At 31.9% G+C, this 19,857-nt stretch overlaps 1 protein-coding gene, 1 non-coding gene and 1 pseudogene across 2 annotated transcripts; all 3 read right to left on the reverse strand.

Annotated features, from left to right (window-relative positions):
* Positions 1-435: 435 nt before the first annotated feature.
* On the reverse strand, positions 436-3,165 carry LOC107897937 (40S ribosomal protein S26-3). The gene is made up of 5 exons (XM_016823543.2): positions 3,005-3,165; positions 2,820-2,912; positions 2,636-2,720; positions 2,414-2,547; positions 436-724 (listed from the first exon to the last, which is right to left on the reverse strand). Exons 1-5 carry the CDS (start codon positions 3,005-3,007, stop codon positions 653-655), a joined length of 387 nt encoding a protein of 128 aa, XP_016679032.1. The 5' UTR covers positions 3,008-3,165; the 3' UTR covers positions 436-652.
* Positions 1,485-1,585, reverse strand: LOC121208821 (small nucleolar RNA snoR99). Its single transcript, XR_005903945.1, has one exon. It is a non-coding gene; the product is annotated as a small nucleolar RNA snoR99 (small nucleolar RNA).
* Positions 3,166-13,552: 10,387 nt separating the features above from the next.
* LOC107896212 (probable methyltransferase TCM_000331) lies at positions 13,553-15,047 on the reverse strand (annotated as a pseudogene).
* Between the last annotated feature and the right edge of the window lie 4,810 nt (positions 15,048-19,857).

A 19,857-nucleotide genomic window follows, 5' to 3' on the forward strand; every position in this document is an offset into this window, starting at 1 on the left:
CGTATCTGTTACTCGCTACACCAATATGTACATCATGGCGTTCTTTTATAAAGATGGTTTACTGTCTTTGTAAGAACTCTTGCTAAGTTGTGGCAATTGTTTGTACGGGTACAAGTGATTCAAGTACAATCTACCTTAACCCTTACGTAATTACGGCTTCACTGATAGTGCTGAGATTGAATCATTGAAATATTAATTTTGGCTGAGCAATGGTGCAGGGACTGGTTCTGAAACGGAATTTGGAAGAAAGAGAGCCAGGATTACTGTGCTCCGGATTTATCAACTTCGACTACATCCCTAACAAGGGTCTTTTCCACCCAAACATGTTAGAAGCATGTGAACTGCTTATGAATCAAGCTCTTTGCTTTCCAACCATGATTCATCATCAGCCCAGACTAATGGAAAAACAACTTTTATGTAAAATAATGAGCAATATGTCTCAAAGGTGTGAAGATTATTTTGGATAAAATAAGCAACTAAATAGAAATTATGAGATTCCAACCAGTATTCTCAACCATTCATAGCTTGTCAAATGCGATCAAACTTTTAACTAATCAAAAACCTTCTACACAAATCCAAATTTTCTCAAAATTAAAGCAGCCCATTTCAAAGCAAATACAAAAATAGAAATTTATCTTTAACTTTGGGGGCCTTAAGGACGGGCAGGAACAGCAACACCTGGACGAGGAGCTTGACCAGGCTGACCAGGCTTTGGCATATCATCCTGAACGAATAAATCACATACATAAATAATGAAGCTTCTGACTGTAGCAAAAATGGAAGAAACACGAAAACAAAACAATAAAACACAGAGTAGGTAGAGTTATCACAGATGCAAGCCTCTGATAAATATGAAGGCGAAGCTTCTGAATGTAGCAAAAATGGAAGAAACATGAAAACAAAACAATAAAACACAGAATAGGTAGAGTTATCACAGATGCAAGCCTCTGATAAATATGAAGGCGATATACAGTAGAGTTTATGAGTTCATTGCTATAACAAAGCAATTGCACATATATTTCCACAACCAAACACTGCAACTGTCAACAATAGATAAGTGTACGTTCCAAGCACATTTGTCTAAGTACAAAAGCTTATTTTTTCCTTCTTGTTGAGATAAAAAATCTTCTGTAACAAAGTACGTATTATTTAGACTTTACAAAGAACCCCTACACCTACAGATACCACCTATATAAGAAACCATTTTCTATACAATAGCGATCAGCTAACAACTTTAAAAAGGTACATGACAGTGAATTAGATTATATTAGATATATGAGGGACCACTGGACCAGTTCATTTTAAAACACTAAAGATTTCATCTTGAGGGGAAGATGGGTCCCCAAAAAAATGCCAAGCATCACAAGAAAGATTCTAAGTGATCACAATTTGATAAGTAGAGAGATTCTAGGTTTCAGGAATAGCGAAATTCTATCATCCCTCTGGATGACCTCCACAAAACATTTAATTGGGTCCCTAGCAATATACCATCCATCCCATAATGATGGATAAGCCACCAAAAAGGCCACTGACTAAGTGGTTTAGATGGTTATTAACTACGAGGGACTGTTCATCCCTAAAGCAATTAAAAATTCTGCAGAAGAAACAAACATAAGTCCCTAAAGACTTGCATCATACATAGTAGAGAGAATCATTTTAATGATGGTCACGGATCAATCAGCAAAATGTAGCCAAAATTCCACCAGTCCAATGGAGGACTTCTGCATCTAGGTTCCTAGGAATATTCCATCCCAATATGATCAATAAGCCACCAAAAAAGGCCACTAAGTGGTTTAGATACGACTTGTCCAACCCTAAAGCACTTAAAGGTTCTGCAAAAGGGGCAGACTTAAGTCCCTAAAGAATTGCATCATACATAATACAGAGAATCATTTTAATGATGGTTATATATCACATTCAACAAAAATTTTGCCAAAATTCTATCAGTCAGCTCCATATGACTTCTGTATATAAGAGCTAGTTATATTAGATTCAAGGAATTTTGCGTCCCAAAATGATCAGAAACCAATCACTAAGGCATTGAAAGGTGATCCAGACAGCTATGGAAAACTTCTGCTCAAGCAGCAGACTAGCAGCCATTAAATTTTTTTCCAAAAATACCCTTCAGTTATTCTTTATAAGATAATTTAAAAAAGAACCACTCTAGGAATGGTCATAGGTCATAATCCCTATGGAGGAGTTCAATAGCTAAAATTCTATTAAAAGCACCCCCACTCTATGGCAAAAATAACATAACCTAAAATCTAAAGAACTTCATCTTAATTAGCCATGTAATAAAAGGAAATGATAAGCAATCCAACATGGCAAGAAGAACAGCATTTCATTCACAATACAATACACGGATAGTTGACAGTGAAAAGCATCTCTAATCATGGGTTACAAAAAGATATACCCTGCGCCTGATGAAGCGTTGAGGTGGGTCACGGTTCCTCCTGTCGGTGCGAGACCGGACCCTCACAACGTGGGAGTGGATAGCACATGAAACACAGTATTGCATCTTCACATAAAGCTTAGGCAGAGTGTAGGCTACATACAATTAATCGAACAATAAATCCAAATGTATGTACTAGAATGAGAAAATTAGCATATAATTAGGAAATCAAATGATAATTACTGTCATAGACGCAAGCTTCCTGGACATCCCTAACAGCAGCTTGCTCCACAATGTTCCTCACAAGAAACCTTTTGATCGACTTATCCTTTAATAATTCCAAAGAAAGAAAAAAACAAATGAAAATTAAAATCCTTCAGAGAAAAAAAACCCCAAAGAACCAGATGGGAATACAAATGTAAAGTACCTTAGGGCAGCATTTGCCACAGTTAGAGCAGCGGATGAACTTCACGTGGCCACGGCCATGTTTGTTGCGGCCACCATTCCTACGCTTGAAAGTCTACAAAAAGAAATAATCCATCCAGTGTGAACAACATTTAAGTTTTGATAAATACCCAGATGGGGAAATAGAGATGAATTGAACATTCGGACCATGGTTTGAGGATAAAGTGTAGATGTTGAGGCTCTCTGCTTCTGCCGCCGAGTGACGAGGGTTCACTGAGAGGAAGATTGGGTTTTATAGAAGACAATGTTTCTTTTATACTTGACTCTGTGTCACCGAAACCCTAGAAATTTCATTATTTACATACTTCCAACCTTTTTGTTTAGGTTTTATTAAATAAGGTTAAATTCTGATTTTAGTCCCTATAATATACTTAACTTGAGATTTAATCCCTGTATTATTTTTGGAACAATAATAATTTCAACCTAGATTAATCCTAGAGAAGATAAACACTCCATCAATATGGCACAATTTAGGTTCTTAATCCTTTTATTTTAACTTGCATAATTTAATCCTTTTAGATCAAAATTACTGTTAAAAAAATGTTAAATGACTAATGTGAATTTAAAAAAAGTGTAAACTAAATTCAAGGTCATTAAAATATTAGTAAGTTTACATTTTAGCCACTTAATTTTAGAAAGTTTCAAAATGGTCATTAAACTATTTAAAAGTTTTCATTTAAGTCACCGTATTGTTAAAATCAGTATCGTATGGCCTTCTCCATTCACACTGCCTATACTAATCGAAAATTCTTCCTCTTTCTCTTCTATAGTGCTTTTTTTTTCATGGCACAACTTTGAATATCACGAATTTGTAAACTAAAATCCAAACAAATTTTCTCATCTATTCACGGGCACTGATCGTTAGATCAACTTGAATCTAAAGTATGTTTTTCTACAAGCCGATGAGTACTAATTCACCATACCGATCAACGAATCATTACTAGAGCTCACTAGTCAGACTTAAACTAAAAATGATAATCTTAATCACCTATTGATCAAATTTTGAATAGTTAATGATTTAAACGAAATTTTTTTAATAATTCAATGACATTTTGTAATTTTTTAAAGTTAAGTGACCAAAATATAAATTAATTAATAATTGAATGATGTTGAATGTAATTTACTCTTACAAAAAACTAAACCAAGATATCATGTGATTTGAAATGTTAAATTATGATTATCAAAATATTTTATTGAAGAAATATCGGAATAGTTGTTTTCTATTAACCACATTAAAAAAGCCAACCTAGTCTTGTGATTTGGACATTCTTTTAAAATTTTACTAGTATGGAGTTAATTATTTGTTTGTATCAAATTATAAAGATTAAAATATACTTTAAGCAAGATTTTCATACTTGAATAGGTGGTTGAATTGGTAGATTGTTGATTATAAGGTTTGATTAAATAAATTATTAAAAGATTATAAAAAACTGATTCATTCAATTTTTAGCTTGGTTCATCCGGCCCGTACAAATTCACAAGTCAATCAGTTTGATACCTCTCTCCAGATCAGTACCTCAGCCATTTTGATCTGATTCAAAGAACCATGACTCTAAGTTTAAATGCATTTTTACATTTAGAATTTAGTTTTTCTAATTTTATTTTCAAGAATTTAATTCCTTTTTGATTTTAAAAATCCGTTTTCATATTATATATAACCACATAACATTTTAATTGAAAAGTTAACAACATTAACTATTTGAACTAATTAATAATATTATAAAAATATAGGGAGCAAATTATATTAAAAATAAAAGTATAAGGATTAAATTTTAAATTTAAGCATATTAGAGATATTAAAATTGAAAATTATCTATTTTTATAAAATACAAAAAAGAAAATAGTATAGTGGGGTTTTTTTACATAAATAATACAAAATAAATAAATACCAGAATAGGATAAGGAGAATAATATTCACGAAACTAGCCAAAATCAACAGTGCATACCTGGTATCGTTTGACCAATCGATGGCACCGCTTTACTTTTTTTAAATTATTTTTTGGGTGTAGCCTGACCAATCGGCGACACCCGTATTTAAAACTAAAAATACGAGTTTTTTTTACAGTATATGAGTAACAGAAGAAAAAAAATAATTTTTATTGGTGTAGCCAATGTACCAGGCGACACCCTATTATTTTTAATAAAATATAATTTTTTTAAGCTAAAAGAAAATTTGATTTGATAAATTTTATCGAGTATAGGAACCCGGGCCCATCTCTTTTTGAACCAATGTGGCTCCACTTCATACCCTAAATTGTTACAACATGTTACGTGTTGTTTGACAAACTCTAAACATATAGAAAAAATAAGACAGATAATTACCCATCTTCACAACTTGTCTTCATCAATCCGCATTTTTGAATTCCTTGTGGAAGTTCAATGCAATGTGCATGATGTAGTAAACGGATCTCTACGGAACACCCGAACGCCTAATTTTGGCTACTAGTCCCTTTGTTCTATTAGATATAATGCAAACATTGTCTTGAGTGACAACATATCTCCGCAAGTTCTCTACGAAAAATTGCCATGACTCTGAGTTCTCTCATTTGACAATGGCAAAGGCTATCGATAGAATATTCTGGTTCCTGTCTTGTGCAACCGCAATGAGGAGGATTTGCATATGTTTCTTATACAAAAAGGTCTCATCTACCTGCACAAGTGACTTACAGTGGGGAAAGGCCTGAAAGCATAGATCAAATGTCCAAAACATACGGTGAAAATTTCTTTTTCCCGGATGTAGTTGGTTGCCTAAGTCGTGATAAGGCAATGTCTGCAACTCAACGACAATCGTTGGAATGTACTCTTGCATTGCGACAATCCACCATTAGAGTTCGTTGTACAATACACCCCAATCTTCGTACAACTGATCCATGACCATCTATTTAGCCAACCATGCATTTTGGTATGAAACATAGTAGTGGAATCGTTCTTGTATTTTGACAATCAACACTAATACAACAATGGTTGGCTATTCTTTAACCATTGCCAATACGCAGTTGCAGATGGTTTTTAAATTAAGCTTGCGATAGTCCTGCGTCATACAAGTAAAAGTGCATGTATGAGGCCCAACATATTTTCGTATCTCCCACTACTAGGACCTTTGGATAAATATAGCTCGTACCCGCCACTTGCACCATTCTATCAACTTCCAACACTTACCAACATAGATCGTTGGTTTAGAGTCAGCCACTATGTAGTCAACAAACACCTTCAAACTATAGCGCTTGATGGCATCGACACTCGTCTTTGCTTGTGAATCTTTGACCTATGAACAACTCTGCCAATTTAGGATCTTTTAACATCAGGTGAGCAGGTATGATGTCCAGGTATTCGGGGAACTCAGAAGCATGCACCGCATCGGGATCGTTGTGTATGACGATGCCACGACTTGGGTTTCCATGACCTGTCAGTCATGGGCCCTAATTCCTATACCCGATAAATTTTCTCAGATCAGATTTGTTTTCAGCTTTAAAAAATTATATTTTATTAAAAATAAAATGGTGCCACTTGACACATCGGGAGCACCAATAAAAAAATATTTTTTTGTCTTTTACTCGTATACTGTTAAAAAAAATTCATATTTTTAGTTTTAAATACGGGTGCTACCGATTGGTCAGCACCCCAAAAAATTATTTTTTTAAAAAACTAAAGCGGTGCCTCCTGCAGGTATGCACTGTTGATTTTGCCTTGTTTCTTGAATTTTAATCCCATTATCCTATTATGATATTTATTTATTTTTTTGTATTATTTGTGTAAAAAATCCAGTATAGTGTGTTCCATATATAAGCTGGAGGAAGGAGAGATGGAAGGGGGGCTCTCTTCTTCTTCTACCTTTCTCTAAGCCATACATGACTAGAGTTCAAAATAATATCTTCTCCTTTAACTCAATCACGTATGATTCTTTGCCCTTTAAGGGTGAATCGTCCTTAAACCTCAAACCTAAATATTGTATCAATAGTTATCTCCTCTCGTAAGTCAACCACATACAACTCTTTATCCTCTAAAGGCAAAATGTCCTCAAACCCAAATATTGGGTCATGAGTAATTTATATGTGGGGTTGATTACCACTTTTGGCATTAGATCTTGATACGTGTATGTGTTTATCTTGTGTGGTTGGCTTCTTAGGAAACATGATAATTTTCCTAACTAGATAGTGATTAGACTAATTGATTTGATGGTTTGGTTTTGATTAGATTGATGTAGACTTGATGAGATCTCATGATGAGATTGTTGGAATATTTTCAAATATTTATAGTGTTCTAATAACTATAAATGAATGGATGTAATTAATCAAAGGATAAATATTTTAGTCATTGGTCAAAAGTTATATAATTTGATTTTTAAAAAAGAATTATAACTATTCAAATAATATTACTTGAATAGTTATAAAATTAGATCAATAATTATTTTATTCTATAAAGTATTACTGGAGAAATCATTTGTAGAAATTAAGTTTCTTGTTATACATTGCTCAATGCTTAGTGGGCTATTCTCGTCAGTGCAAAATACAAATAGTAATTGGCATCATTGTATTCTCGAGGTTAACTTGCTTGAAACTCTTTTGCACACCGAAGATAGGTGTGAGCGAATATAACATTAAAGATAGTGACTTTATACATACCTTGGAGCCTTGTTCTATTTCTTATTTTTCTGTTTGAGTTCCGTTCGTGTGTTCGAGATTTTTCTCACTGGAGATTTATACTAACAGAGATAGGTTAGAAATATTCTACATGTCAAACAGACATGCCGGCGGTGACCCTAGTCAATGATATTTTACCCATAAGCAAGGTTGTGGTTTGGGGAGGTATGCATAACAATTGCCTCCAAGTGAGAGAATGTTGAAATCTAAGACCTTCATGACTATTACATTAATTATAACACCTCTTACCCAAACTATTATCAATCCCATATAAGATATGTTACATTCGATATCATAGGCATATTTCGATTTCATTTTAGTTTACATTGCACATCATTTAACATAAATTCATTTAGCCATGCATTGCTTTCACACAAGTTCATAGTTAATTTTCCTCAATTTATGACCACCAATTTAATACAATTTTACTATTATTGAGCAAAGTATATACGCAAGTCCTATGAGAACTTACCTTCAAGTAAGAAAAAAGAGAAGAAAAGCTCATTTTCCCTTTTCAACTCAAGACTTTCTCTTTTCCATAGCTTGGAGAACCTCTCTCAAGCTTCTTTTTCTTACCAAACAAAAACACACATAATAAATGCACAATATATTTCATATTAATACCACACATAATGGTCATATTTGTAACACCCTTACCCGTATCCATTGTCGGAATAGGTACGAGGCATTACTGGAGTTTACTGAATATTTTTAGATAATTCTGAGTCATTTATTATTCATATTTTGAAAATAATCATAACGTCTCTCTATTGGGCCCTCGAAGCCCCAAACATACATTAAAAACCAACCGGAATTAAATCGGGATCATAAAAAAATTTCGCAAAATCTTAAATTTTATTTTCATCTAAGTACTTACCATTTCAATACTTCTTATAATTAAACATGTTACCATTCAATCAATAGCTTGACACTTGTCTAAGCGTCAATCATCGTTGTTAGTATACTTGCATATATTTCATATAAATTCAACGTTTATATACTTATTTTCTCGACATGTCACACTTGAGTTTAATAATTGTCTTTACTTACATAACTTCCTTGTATCAACATATCAAAGATAATCATATATGTACATGTCATGAAACATATCATTCTCTTACCGTTTCTTTATAAGTATATATCAATCATTTCATTATATCAATATTTCATGCACCATCATTTCCATATATTTTATGTATATTTATTCCGGTAAAGTTTATATCAAACTTAACATAAATTATATTCCATGTACTTATTCTTATTTCGTTTATCTATCTTCATAATTATTTTATACAACTATTTTGTACATATATTTCCATATGACCAGTTCTTGTAAACATTTCACACAACCATTTCATATAACCATTCGTCATCTGATACATATTACCTGAATATCAATTGTTCAATAGATGTCATCGCGTCTCCCATCCATGGTCTTATTTATCTTTGACATGATGCCATAGTGTCTTTCAACTATGGTCTTACGCATTTTTTGTCATGTTGCCATGGTATCTTTCAACCATGGTCTTATTCATTTCATTTCACGCTGCCATGGTATCTTTCAACTATGGTCTTATTCATTTTCTGTCATGTTGCCATGGTATCGTTCAACCATGGTCTTATTCATTTCATGTCACGTTGCCATGGTATCTTTCAACCATGGTCTTATTCATTTCCTGTCATGTTGCCATGGTATCTTTCAACCATGGTCTTATTCATTTCATATCACGTTGCCATGGTATCTTTCAACCATAGTCTTACACATTTCATATCAGGTCTCCATGGTATCTTTCAACCATGGTCTTACACATTTCATATCAGAGAGCACACTCCCGCGAACCTCATCCTTACAGTGGGATTATCAGTCCAGGCTAAGTCCCCTGTAATATAAACTCATAGAGTATTGTCGGGATTACCAGTCCAGGCTAAATCCCCTGCAACGACAATTACTCTAATGAGCTTGAATCTGAATTACCAGTCCAGGCTAAATTCAGACCCTAATTCGGATTACCCGTCTGGGCTAAATCCATTTACACGTATTCTTCAGGAGGGCTATATCAGGATAGGATCACCCGTCCGGGCTAGATTCTTTTTACCGTCAATTCCTTTTCAAAGATCCATCAAAATTTCCTTTTATTCAACTGAGATTTCTTCCCCTTTTTATCAAATATATCAATGTTCCATCAATTTTCATACAATGAACATTCAAATTATTTTTACATTAATAACATACATTTCAAGCATTTAAGAATATAATTCAAGTTACACGAACTTACCTAGCGAAATTGTAGAAATGTCAAGATTCAAGGACATTTTCGTAATTTACCATTTTCCCAATTTTCACCCGATCTTAAATTGATAATTTCATTCAATTTATTAATTTAGATAATAAAACAATTCATTCCCTTCAATTTGGTCATTTTGAAATTTTTACAAAATTGCCCCCTGAAGTTTTACTTTTATTCAATTTAGTCCTTAAGCCTAAAACATGCAAATCAGTCATGCTAGCTGAATATTCATATATATTTTCCTCCTCCTCCTCTCCATTCCACATCCTTAATGTATATAACACACTTGTAAGTAACATTATCTATAATCTTTATTATTTACTTGTATGAATATTCAAGCTGTCCATCTATGTCACAGTCACTAAATTATTTATATCTGGAGATCTAGAGCTCCAAATTAAGATCCTCTAATTTTACCTGAAACTAGACTTATATATCTTCTTACCATAAAATTTTCAGAATTTTTGGTTTAGTCAATAAGTATATTTTATTCTTTAAAGTTACCCCTATTCTGCTGTCTGACAGTTGTGACCCTTCTTCACTAAAAATTAATTATCTCCTCATACAGAATTCGAATGATGTTCCCGTTTATTTCTATTGAAACTAGAACCATTAAAGATTCTAAAAATATAAATTTAGGCCCATAATTATTTCTCTCAAATTTTTGATGATTTTTCAAATTCAGAATAGGGGAACCCGAAATCATTCTGACCTTGTCTCACAAAATTTATTATATCTCATGATTTACAATTCCATTGCTTACATAATTTATTATATAAGAAACTAGACTCAATAATATTTAATTTCATATTTTATTCATCCTATAATTCGATTTATAAAATTTTTGGTGATTTTTCAAAGTTAGACTACTGTTGCTGTCCAGAACTGTTTTAGTGCAAGATATTAATTACCATGTTTATAACACCCTTATTTTCTTTTTCTACACTATTTCTCATCACTTTCTCTTATTTTCTCTTCACTAACATGACAAGAACATAAGACCATATATAAGAAAACTCTAAATCAACATCAATTCCATGCTTTTTCAACAATATTAAACTTAAAAATATATTGAAATCTTGATGTTCTTACCTTTTCTTATTGACTTCAATCTTTAACTTGATTTTTCTCTCTCCTCCAGCTTCTATTTCTTGAATCCAACTTGATATTCTTGCTCCCCATCATCTCCTTGCTATCTTTCTCTCTTGATGGCTATGAAAATTCTTTCAATTTTTAGGTGAAAATAATGAATTTTTGGTGGAAGGACTAAATTGTAAAGAAAGCAAACTTCTTTTCTTCTTCTTCTCTTATGTTGGTTTGCATGGGAAAGGAAATGTGTTGTTAATTCTTCATCTTTCCTTCCTTTTATACTAAATAAATAATAATATAATAATAAACATCTCATAAAAATATTAATAAAATAATATTTATCTAATTAATTAATTTAAAATATCATCAACATAATTATTACATTCTAGAATTCTCTCTCTTACTAATTGACCATTTTGCCCTTCATGATCTTTTAGAATTCCATCCTTAAGTTATCACTTAATTTGATAAAATTGCGATTTAGTCTCTCATAATTTTTCACCTATTCAATTTGGTCCTAATTCATCAATTTTTCTTGGTTTCTAGATCATTCCACCCTTAAAATATTTGCACCATTAGTCCTTCAACTTTTTTATATTTACACTTCAACCCCTTAAATTTTGAGTATTTACTCTTGTGCAACAAGGCTTTTCTCATCTTTGCAATTTAGTCCTTTCTTGAATTAATATATCATAATATACTTCCCAATATTGACATAACTCAAAAATTCCCTTTTTGTCACTTTATTTCTTTATTTTACTATATCACGGATAATATTTTACTGTAAAAATTTTCGGGGTATTACAATATTAATGACTTTGACAACCAAATGAGCACTTAAAAGTAAAAAGGGAATGACGAGATGATAAAAATCTTAAGCTCTATCTTTCTCAACACTTTCTTTCACTAAAACTCTTTCTCTCTCAACACAAGTCAAACTCTAACTTGTGGGTGATGAAGATGACGATGGAGATGGCTTAAATGTGGCTTGTGTTTAATCGGTTTTCATGAAAATGAAAGAAAAGTGATGGAAATTTATCGAGATTTGAGGAGGAAAATCAAAAGTGAAGACAAAATTTTTCTTGTTTGCTCTTATATTAGTAGACCATGGAGAAGAAAAGATAGGGGTTTTACCCTCTCTTTTTCAATATTTAGGTATTTTAAAAATATCAACAATGGTTAAAAGGTTAAACCAATTCAAATGGGTGGTCTTAATTTATTTCCATTATTAAATTTGGTTTCTAATGTCATGGTAAAATTTAAATTGTCCAATAAATTCTAAATTGATCTACTTTTTTTAAAAAAAAATTAGATACAAGACGGGGTGGGGTGAATTTTTTCAAAATGGATTTGGAATAGTTATGGTTATTAATTATCCTATCCCAACCTGCTTCATTATATGAAATTATCTTTTTATTATTGTATATATAAACTAGTAAAAAAATAAATATTTAATAACAAAATATAAAAAATCCTAATATTTTATGTTTAAATATTTACTTGACTTAAAAATATTGAAAATATTAAAGATATGTAACAAATTTAAATTAGAATGGAGAGGGATGGATGCATCCAATATTTATGGAGGTAGTAGTGATTTTCAAGATTTTATAACCATAGTGAAGTAAGGCGGATGGTGAAGTGTCAACTATGAAATAGTGATGAATTTAACAATATTTTAACACCATTAGATGTGAAATAACAAATATAGAATTAGTAGGTAGAATTATCATTTTCCCTCTTAAAACTCTGAAAATGAGTCATAATGTTAACCAATGGCTTTTCTAAAATCCAAATTCAAATAGATTCATATAAATTAAAATTTTTTCGCATGCATGTGATTTTAGAAGTGGGAAATTCGAACCCAAGTAAATTAATGTTGTATATATAAATGGGACATTGTTACTCATTGTTAGAAGTGGGAAATTTGAAGCCAATGTGAATGATGGTGGTGATTGAATTTGTGTAGGCTGATAAAACTTTAGTTTTATATGTTCAGTAAGTTAGTATGAGATAATCTTGTGATTGTTTGTATACATAATTTTCTCTTCTTATTTATTTTGAATTTATAGAATTACGCTTAGTATGAAATAATTTTTTTTAATATATACAATGATTTTATTTCTTTATTTGCGTTGGATTCGTTGAATAATAGATTGTATTTGTGAATTTTATTTATTAATATTTCATATTTAAAATTGATTTTATATTATATATATCGAATATTTTCTTAAAAATAGCATTAAATCCAAAACAGTACATCAAAATATATCAATACTGATATGCATCAGTTTTAGTAAAAAATCAGTACGAACGAAGGTAATCTGGCACAAAAGAAAGGTAGGCAGCAATAAACACAAGGAAAACCCAGACAAAAGCGGTCGGAGATGTGAACGGTACCGGCCCTAAGGTCGAGCAGCTGCTCACAGAGAGCCCAAATCAACAACTGAAGGGGCGGAAGAGAGGAAGGGTTGGGAGAAAAGGTTGCTGAGCTTTTATCGCTGAGATTCAAGACTTAATATTTTTGTTTAATTCCAATAAGGTCCTTTTTCACCTAATGGTATAATTTCACTTTTAGTCTCTCTGAGTTCATTTTAATTATGATTTAATCAGATTTTTCAATTCTAAATAACAATATATTTTCCATGTTACTTTCTATAAATTAACTAATCACTTTTCCACCCTTTTCCTGACCAAATAAAACTGAAATAAATCCTCCAATAGTCATTTCTTTTTTATCAATTCCCTAAAAAACTACTTCTTTGTCAATGAAACCACAATGGTAGTCAGCTTATGGAACTTTGAATTACTAAGACCATCAGCCACATGAGTTGCAAACCTTGTGAATAACTTGTCAATTACAGCATCTCCAAAATGACTGCAGGGATGTGGCTCTGAAATAGCTCTCACACCATTTGCAGTCTTCTTCCCCATTTCCAGATAAACGTTGAAATCCAAGTCTTGGTTATAGAGCTGCTCTTCTCTACTTAATACAGGAGAGCCGTTGGCTTCAAAAACTTGGAGCCTCTTGATATCAAACGATCCTTCTCTCTCAACAATCTCAGCTATATCTTCTCTGCAAGGTGTGTAGTAAGGAAGGTTGAATGAATCCACATCTGCTTCTTTTACTACTCCCTACAATCAATTAATATAAAATATTTTACAAAATCTATGTTATTTTCAATTATATAAAGAGTTGTAAGGAAATATAGGGAAATATATATATAAATATATATATATAACCTCTGCAACCAAGTCAAGAAGGGATTTAGATATCAGCTCCCAACCATAATCTTCTTTTGAGGGATTTGGATTTTTCCTACCAGTACAGGTTAGCACCATACACCCTTGGGGCATTATTTCTTTGGAGCGCATGCTTAGAAAATTTGTGAAGTCTTTCTGAAATTGGTCTGCATAAGCTTTGAAAACACTGGGAGGACTTGACCTTGCCATGTATATGTTCCCCTTGTTGTCCTCCAGTCCGACGGGACCTAATCACATTTATTCCAACAATTAAGATATGTGATAACACCCAAAACAGGTATCTATGTTTTTTGCTTCAATGACTAACCTTTGAGAGCCAATGAATCCCATAGGAAGAATGCACAAGGTGCAAGCTTTTGGTTGGAAAGAGTCTGTGATAGAAAGAACCTGCAACTCCTCCTATAAAACACCTTTCCTGCACTATACCTCCTTTCTTTTTCTTCAGCCTGTCATAGAAACCAGGGACTGATTTATACACAGAGTTAAAGTCATTCTCTGGGAGATCATTTAGAAGCACTTCAAACTAGGGAAATTTCAATTGTTCTTGTTGACATATGCCATGGATAGTATCAATAATGTGCGATGTAGTCATGAAGGTGTTAGGACCTGAAGAGCAACCCAAGTCTGCCAGCTTTATGTAAATTGGAACAATTTTTTTGAACATATCAATGATGGATTCTTCAATGATTGGTCTTATTTTCAATATTACTTCTTTCTGAAAAGCATATTTAACATAAACTTGTTAGTATGATATATGTTGAGAGAAAAAGGAAAATAAATAATGGAGAAATGATTAATATTGAAATAAGAGATGGAAGAAAGGCGGAAAGGAACCTGGGTAACAGAATTATTGGCATAGCTGATTTCATGATCTGCTGGGTTCATTCGAAGAAGCTTTTCTGTTGCCATTTTGATTATTTACTTCAAAAACTTTATCTAATCTTTCGTTTATTCATGCTCATTCTCTAGCATACAACTATACATGTATATATGGTAACATATCTCTATTTATATTTTAAAGATAAAAATATATCTAGTAAAATATATGTGGTAAATTATAAATATATATGGTAACATAAATTATATTTTATGGTAAAATATAAATATATATGGTAATATATATGTATGTGTGTGGAAACATATGGTAATATATATGGCCTAATGTGGTACCTGTATTTGACAAAAGTTATAATTTGGTATTTGGAAGTAACAATGTTAACTTTTTAGTATTTAATTTAAGTTTTAGAGTGGATTTGCTGAAAATTTATAGTTAGCTAATAATATTAACAATTAACTTTTATCAAACCAACCCTAACATCGAAATTAAATCTCATTCATTGAACTATATTTAACAAATTAAATGCAAAATTAAACAAATTCACAATAAACATTGTCACACCACATCCACTTACCTTTACACATGTGCTCATTAGATATACCTCCGTCGGCTAAGTGTTGGATCTGGTGTCCTAAGTATAGTACATTTGTTTTTTATACTTGTATTTTTTTTGAATAGATTGATTTAATAAAATTATCCATGAATTAAATTAATACCCTTTGTATATTATCCTTAATGTTTTTTTTTGCATGCAAAGTAAAATAAAAGAAAATATTGGCTTACTTGTTATCTAATATTTAACTAATACTGAGCGGTATTACGTGGTCGAATTGTAATATGGAAAGACAATTTGTATTAGTAGATGAACCTAAACATGTCCTTAGTCTAATCGGAAGTGAACAAACCGATTGAAAGACTAATGTGTTATCTATCAAGTCCAATTGGGGAGATGTTTTGTCTTGAGCATAAGAGCAGATGATTCCTAGAAGATAGAAACATAGATTTGATTGACTGGACTGACAGTATATTAGATAGGACCCAAGAAGCATAGATCACGAATCTGTTTATGGATTTATTCACTTGTGACGTTCAAAGTGTGGCATACCTTAATCCTGAGTGGATGACAGACTATGTATGTGTGACTTGTATACTTTGATGTAAGTAAAAGCCTGAGTTCAAATAGAAAAGGAATCGAAAGCTAGTGCGTTGAGTATATGACTTCTGCAGTATGTAGCATCATTCATAATAGTGGAATTCATAATCCAAGAAATGAGTAAATGATATCCTGTCATTGACATTACATGATAGATGAAAAGTAAACGTGACCACGGGTTGTTTGTCTTTGTGATAAAATGACTTAATTACTATTTGATAGTAATTAACCTTTTATGAAGGAAGATGCAATGGATTCCATGAGATAAAATAGGATCATATTTTGAGAATGAGTTTATCCCAAAGAGATTAAGGATATCCTATGAGGGTAACACACTTATAATACACTGAGTCTGTTGAATAGGACGATGATAACCCATTCACATTTGATAAAGCCATGTAAAGTTCTAATTCCAAGCTTTGAGAAATAAATATGAAAGCTGAAATGAATTCTATGGATTCCAACTTAGTGTGGGAACTTGTAGACTTATCAGAAGGGATAAAACTCATAGTATGTAAGTGGATCTACAAGAAGAAATGAAATGTAGATGGAAATGTACTGAAAACTTACAAGGCCAGACTTGTAGCAAAAGATTATACTCAGAAATAATGTATTGATTACGAAGAAATTTTTTCTCTGGTTTCCATGCTCAAGTTAATTCACATATTGTTATCCATTGCAATGACTCTCGATTACGAGATATGGCAAATGAATGTTAAGACAGTTTTTTGAATGACTACATTGAAGAAAACATATATATGATGCAACCTACCGGATATATAGTTAAAGGAAATGAGCATAAATTTTGCAAACTACTTAGGTCTATATATTGACTTAAGCAAGCATCCCGCTTATGGAATCAAAGGTTTGATCAAGCAATCAAAACTTTTAGATTTGAGTAAAATGTAGATGAACCTTGTGTTTATAAACATATTGGGGATGAAAATGTGGTTTTTCCCGTTCTATATGTCGATAACATTCTACTCATGGAAATGATGTAGGGACATTGTCATTAGTTAAAATATGGTTAACTCAACATTTTAACATGAATGAATTGGGAAATGCTAACTTTTTTATAGGTATTCAAATCCTGAAGGATCGAAAGAATAAAATGATAACATTATCACAAACTTCATATATAGATAAGATATTGGAACATTATGTAATGACCGGTTCTAAGAAGGGAAATCAACCTTCTGTATTAGGATTTCATGTTTCTTTGAAGAATTGTCCTAGGATGGTGAAAGAAAGAGAAAACATGATAAATGTTCATTATGCTTTTTCAGTAGGAAGTCTTATGTATGTCGTGTTATGCATACGTCCAGATATCTGTTTCGCAGTAGGGTTGGTGATTCGATACCAGGCAAATCCCGATCCAAGACACTAGGAATTAGTTAAGCATATACTCAAGTGTTTACGGAAATGAGGGATTATATGCTTCTGTATTCCTAAGGAGATCTTACTTCTACCGACTATATCGATTCAAACTTCCAAGTGTGTCAAGATTCGAGGAAATTGACATCGATCTGTGTCTTTGTCCTAGGCGGTGAGTCCATAGTATAGAGAAGTGTCAAGTACAGCTGTACTGTTGACTCCACTACGGAGACCGAATATATGGCTGCTTTTGAAGCTACAAAAGAAGCAATATAGCTTTGAAAGTTCCTTACAGATCTTAAAGTCGTTCTTGATATAGGTAAAGCTATCACACTGTATTGTGATAACAGTGCAGCAATAGCTAACACCAAAGAAACCAAAAACCAGAAACCATAAGAGGACGAATCACATTGATAAAAAGTATCACATCATAAGAGAGGAAGTAACACACGAAATAGTGGATGTATTCAAAATCGTATTAGATGACATCCTTGCAAACCCATTTACCAAGAGTCTAATAGCTAAGAGTTTTGAGAAACATGTAGAAATCATGAGAATGCGAAATATGACTCACCTACTTCACTAGTACAAGTGGGAGAATGTTGGATCTGGTGTCTTAAGTGTATTATATTCATTTTGTATACTTATATTTTTCAAATAGATTGGTTTAGTAAAATTATCCATGAATTACGTTAATAGCCTTTATATATTGTTCTTAATGGTATTTTGCATGCAAAGCAAAATAGAAATAAAAATATTGGCTTACTAATTATCAAATGTTTACTAATATTGAGCGGTATTACGTGGTCGGATTGTAATACAGAAAGACAACTTGTATTAGTAGATGAACCTAAACATGTCTTTAGTCTAACCTGAAGTGATAAAACCAATTAAAATACTAATACATCATCTATCAATTCCAATTGGGGAGATGTTTTGTCTTGGGCATCAGAGCAGGTGATTCCCGGAAGATAGAGATATAGATGTGACTGATTGGACTGACAGGACATTGGATAGGACCCAAGAAGAATAGATCCTGAATTTGTTTATGGATTTATTCATTTGTGACATTCAGAGTGTGGCATACTTTAATCCTAAGTGGATAATGGGCTATGTATGTGTGACTCGTATACTTTGATGTAAGTAAAAGCTTGAATTCAAATAAAAAAGGAATCGAAAGTTGGTGCGTTGAGTATACAACTTCTGTAGCATGTAGTATCGTTCATAATAGTGGAATTCATAATCTAAGAAATGGGTAAATGATATCCTCTAATTGGCATTATATGATAGATTAAAATTAAACGTGGCAATGGGGTTTTTTTTGTGATAAATGACTCAATTATTATTTGATAGTAATTGACTTTTCATAAAAGAAGATGTAATGGTTACCATGAGATAAAATAGGATCATATTGAGAGAATGAATTTATCCTAAAGAGATTTAAGATATCCTATGAGGGTAACACTTATGATAAGGTCATTGAATGAGCACTAATCGAGTAGCTTTCGTAATGATATATAATTAGGGAGAACTCAATCACGATACTATAGTGGAATGACTTCGTGACTAAATGAATTTATAATTAATAGGTGAAAAGTTGGAACTCAATTATAAATCATTTGAGCCCTAATTATATATGTCCAATCGATCCCTCTGCTAACTCGTTGAAATCAGAAACGAATTGTATGTAGAATCAAATGAACATAAATGGATGGAAATGATAAAGTTAGAGAAATGGGTTAGATTAGAAAATGATTGTGGTTTCTCACTAAGTATGGAAATGATTGAGAATTAATTTAAGCTTTTTGAATTATTATTTAATCTAATAATTGAAGTTTAAAAATAAAACAAAATAAATTGTTCATTGTGAATTCGTTGAATATGAAAATTAAATATATTTTCCTATAGATTCTTTTACGATAAAATTGTCATAACTTTAACGGAATTAGAATTGGGTTGAGAAAATTATTTAATTGAAAAAATTAATTTATCTAATTAAATTAAATTAATAAATAATATTTATTTTGGGAAATAGAAAAACAAGTATTGGGATGGATTAAATTATAAAGTGTTAAGTTAAAAGTTCAATAAATACATATAATTGGACCAAATACAGGAGAGACTCAAAACTACTTATAATACATATGAAAGGCAACAACCCTAGTATATTTAAATAAGGTATGTCGCCCCCTTCTCTTAGTTAAACTAAGAGACTAGTTTTTCTATCAAATAAGTGTTATTTGTGTCATACTAATTTAACCAGGATTCTCCTATCTGATAACTCTAAATTATATAGACTTTTTAATCATCTTTTAACTAAGAATTTATGAAAATTCCTAGCATTTTGATAGCAA

This window comes from Gossypium hirsutum, chromosome A10 (assembly GCF_007990345.1).
Source record: "Gossypium hirsutum isolate 1008001.06 chromosome A10, Gossypium_hirsutum_v2.1, whole genome shotgun sequence".
In the NCBI taxonomy this organism is placed as follows: Eukaryota; Viridiplantae; Streptophyta; class Magnoliopsida; order Malvales; family Malvaceae; genus Gossypium; species Gossypium hirsutum.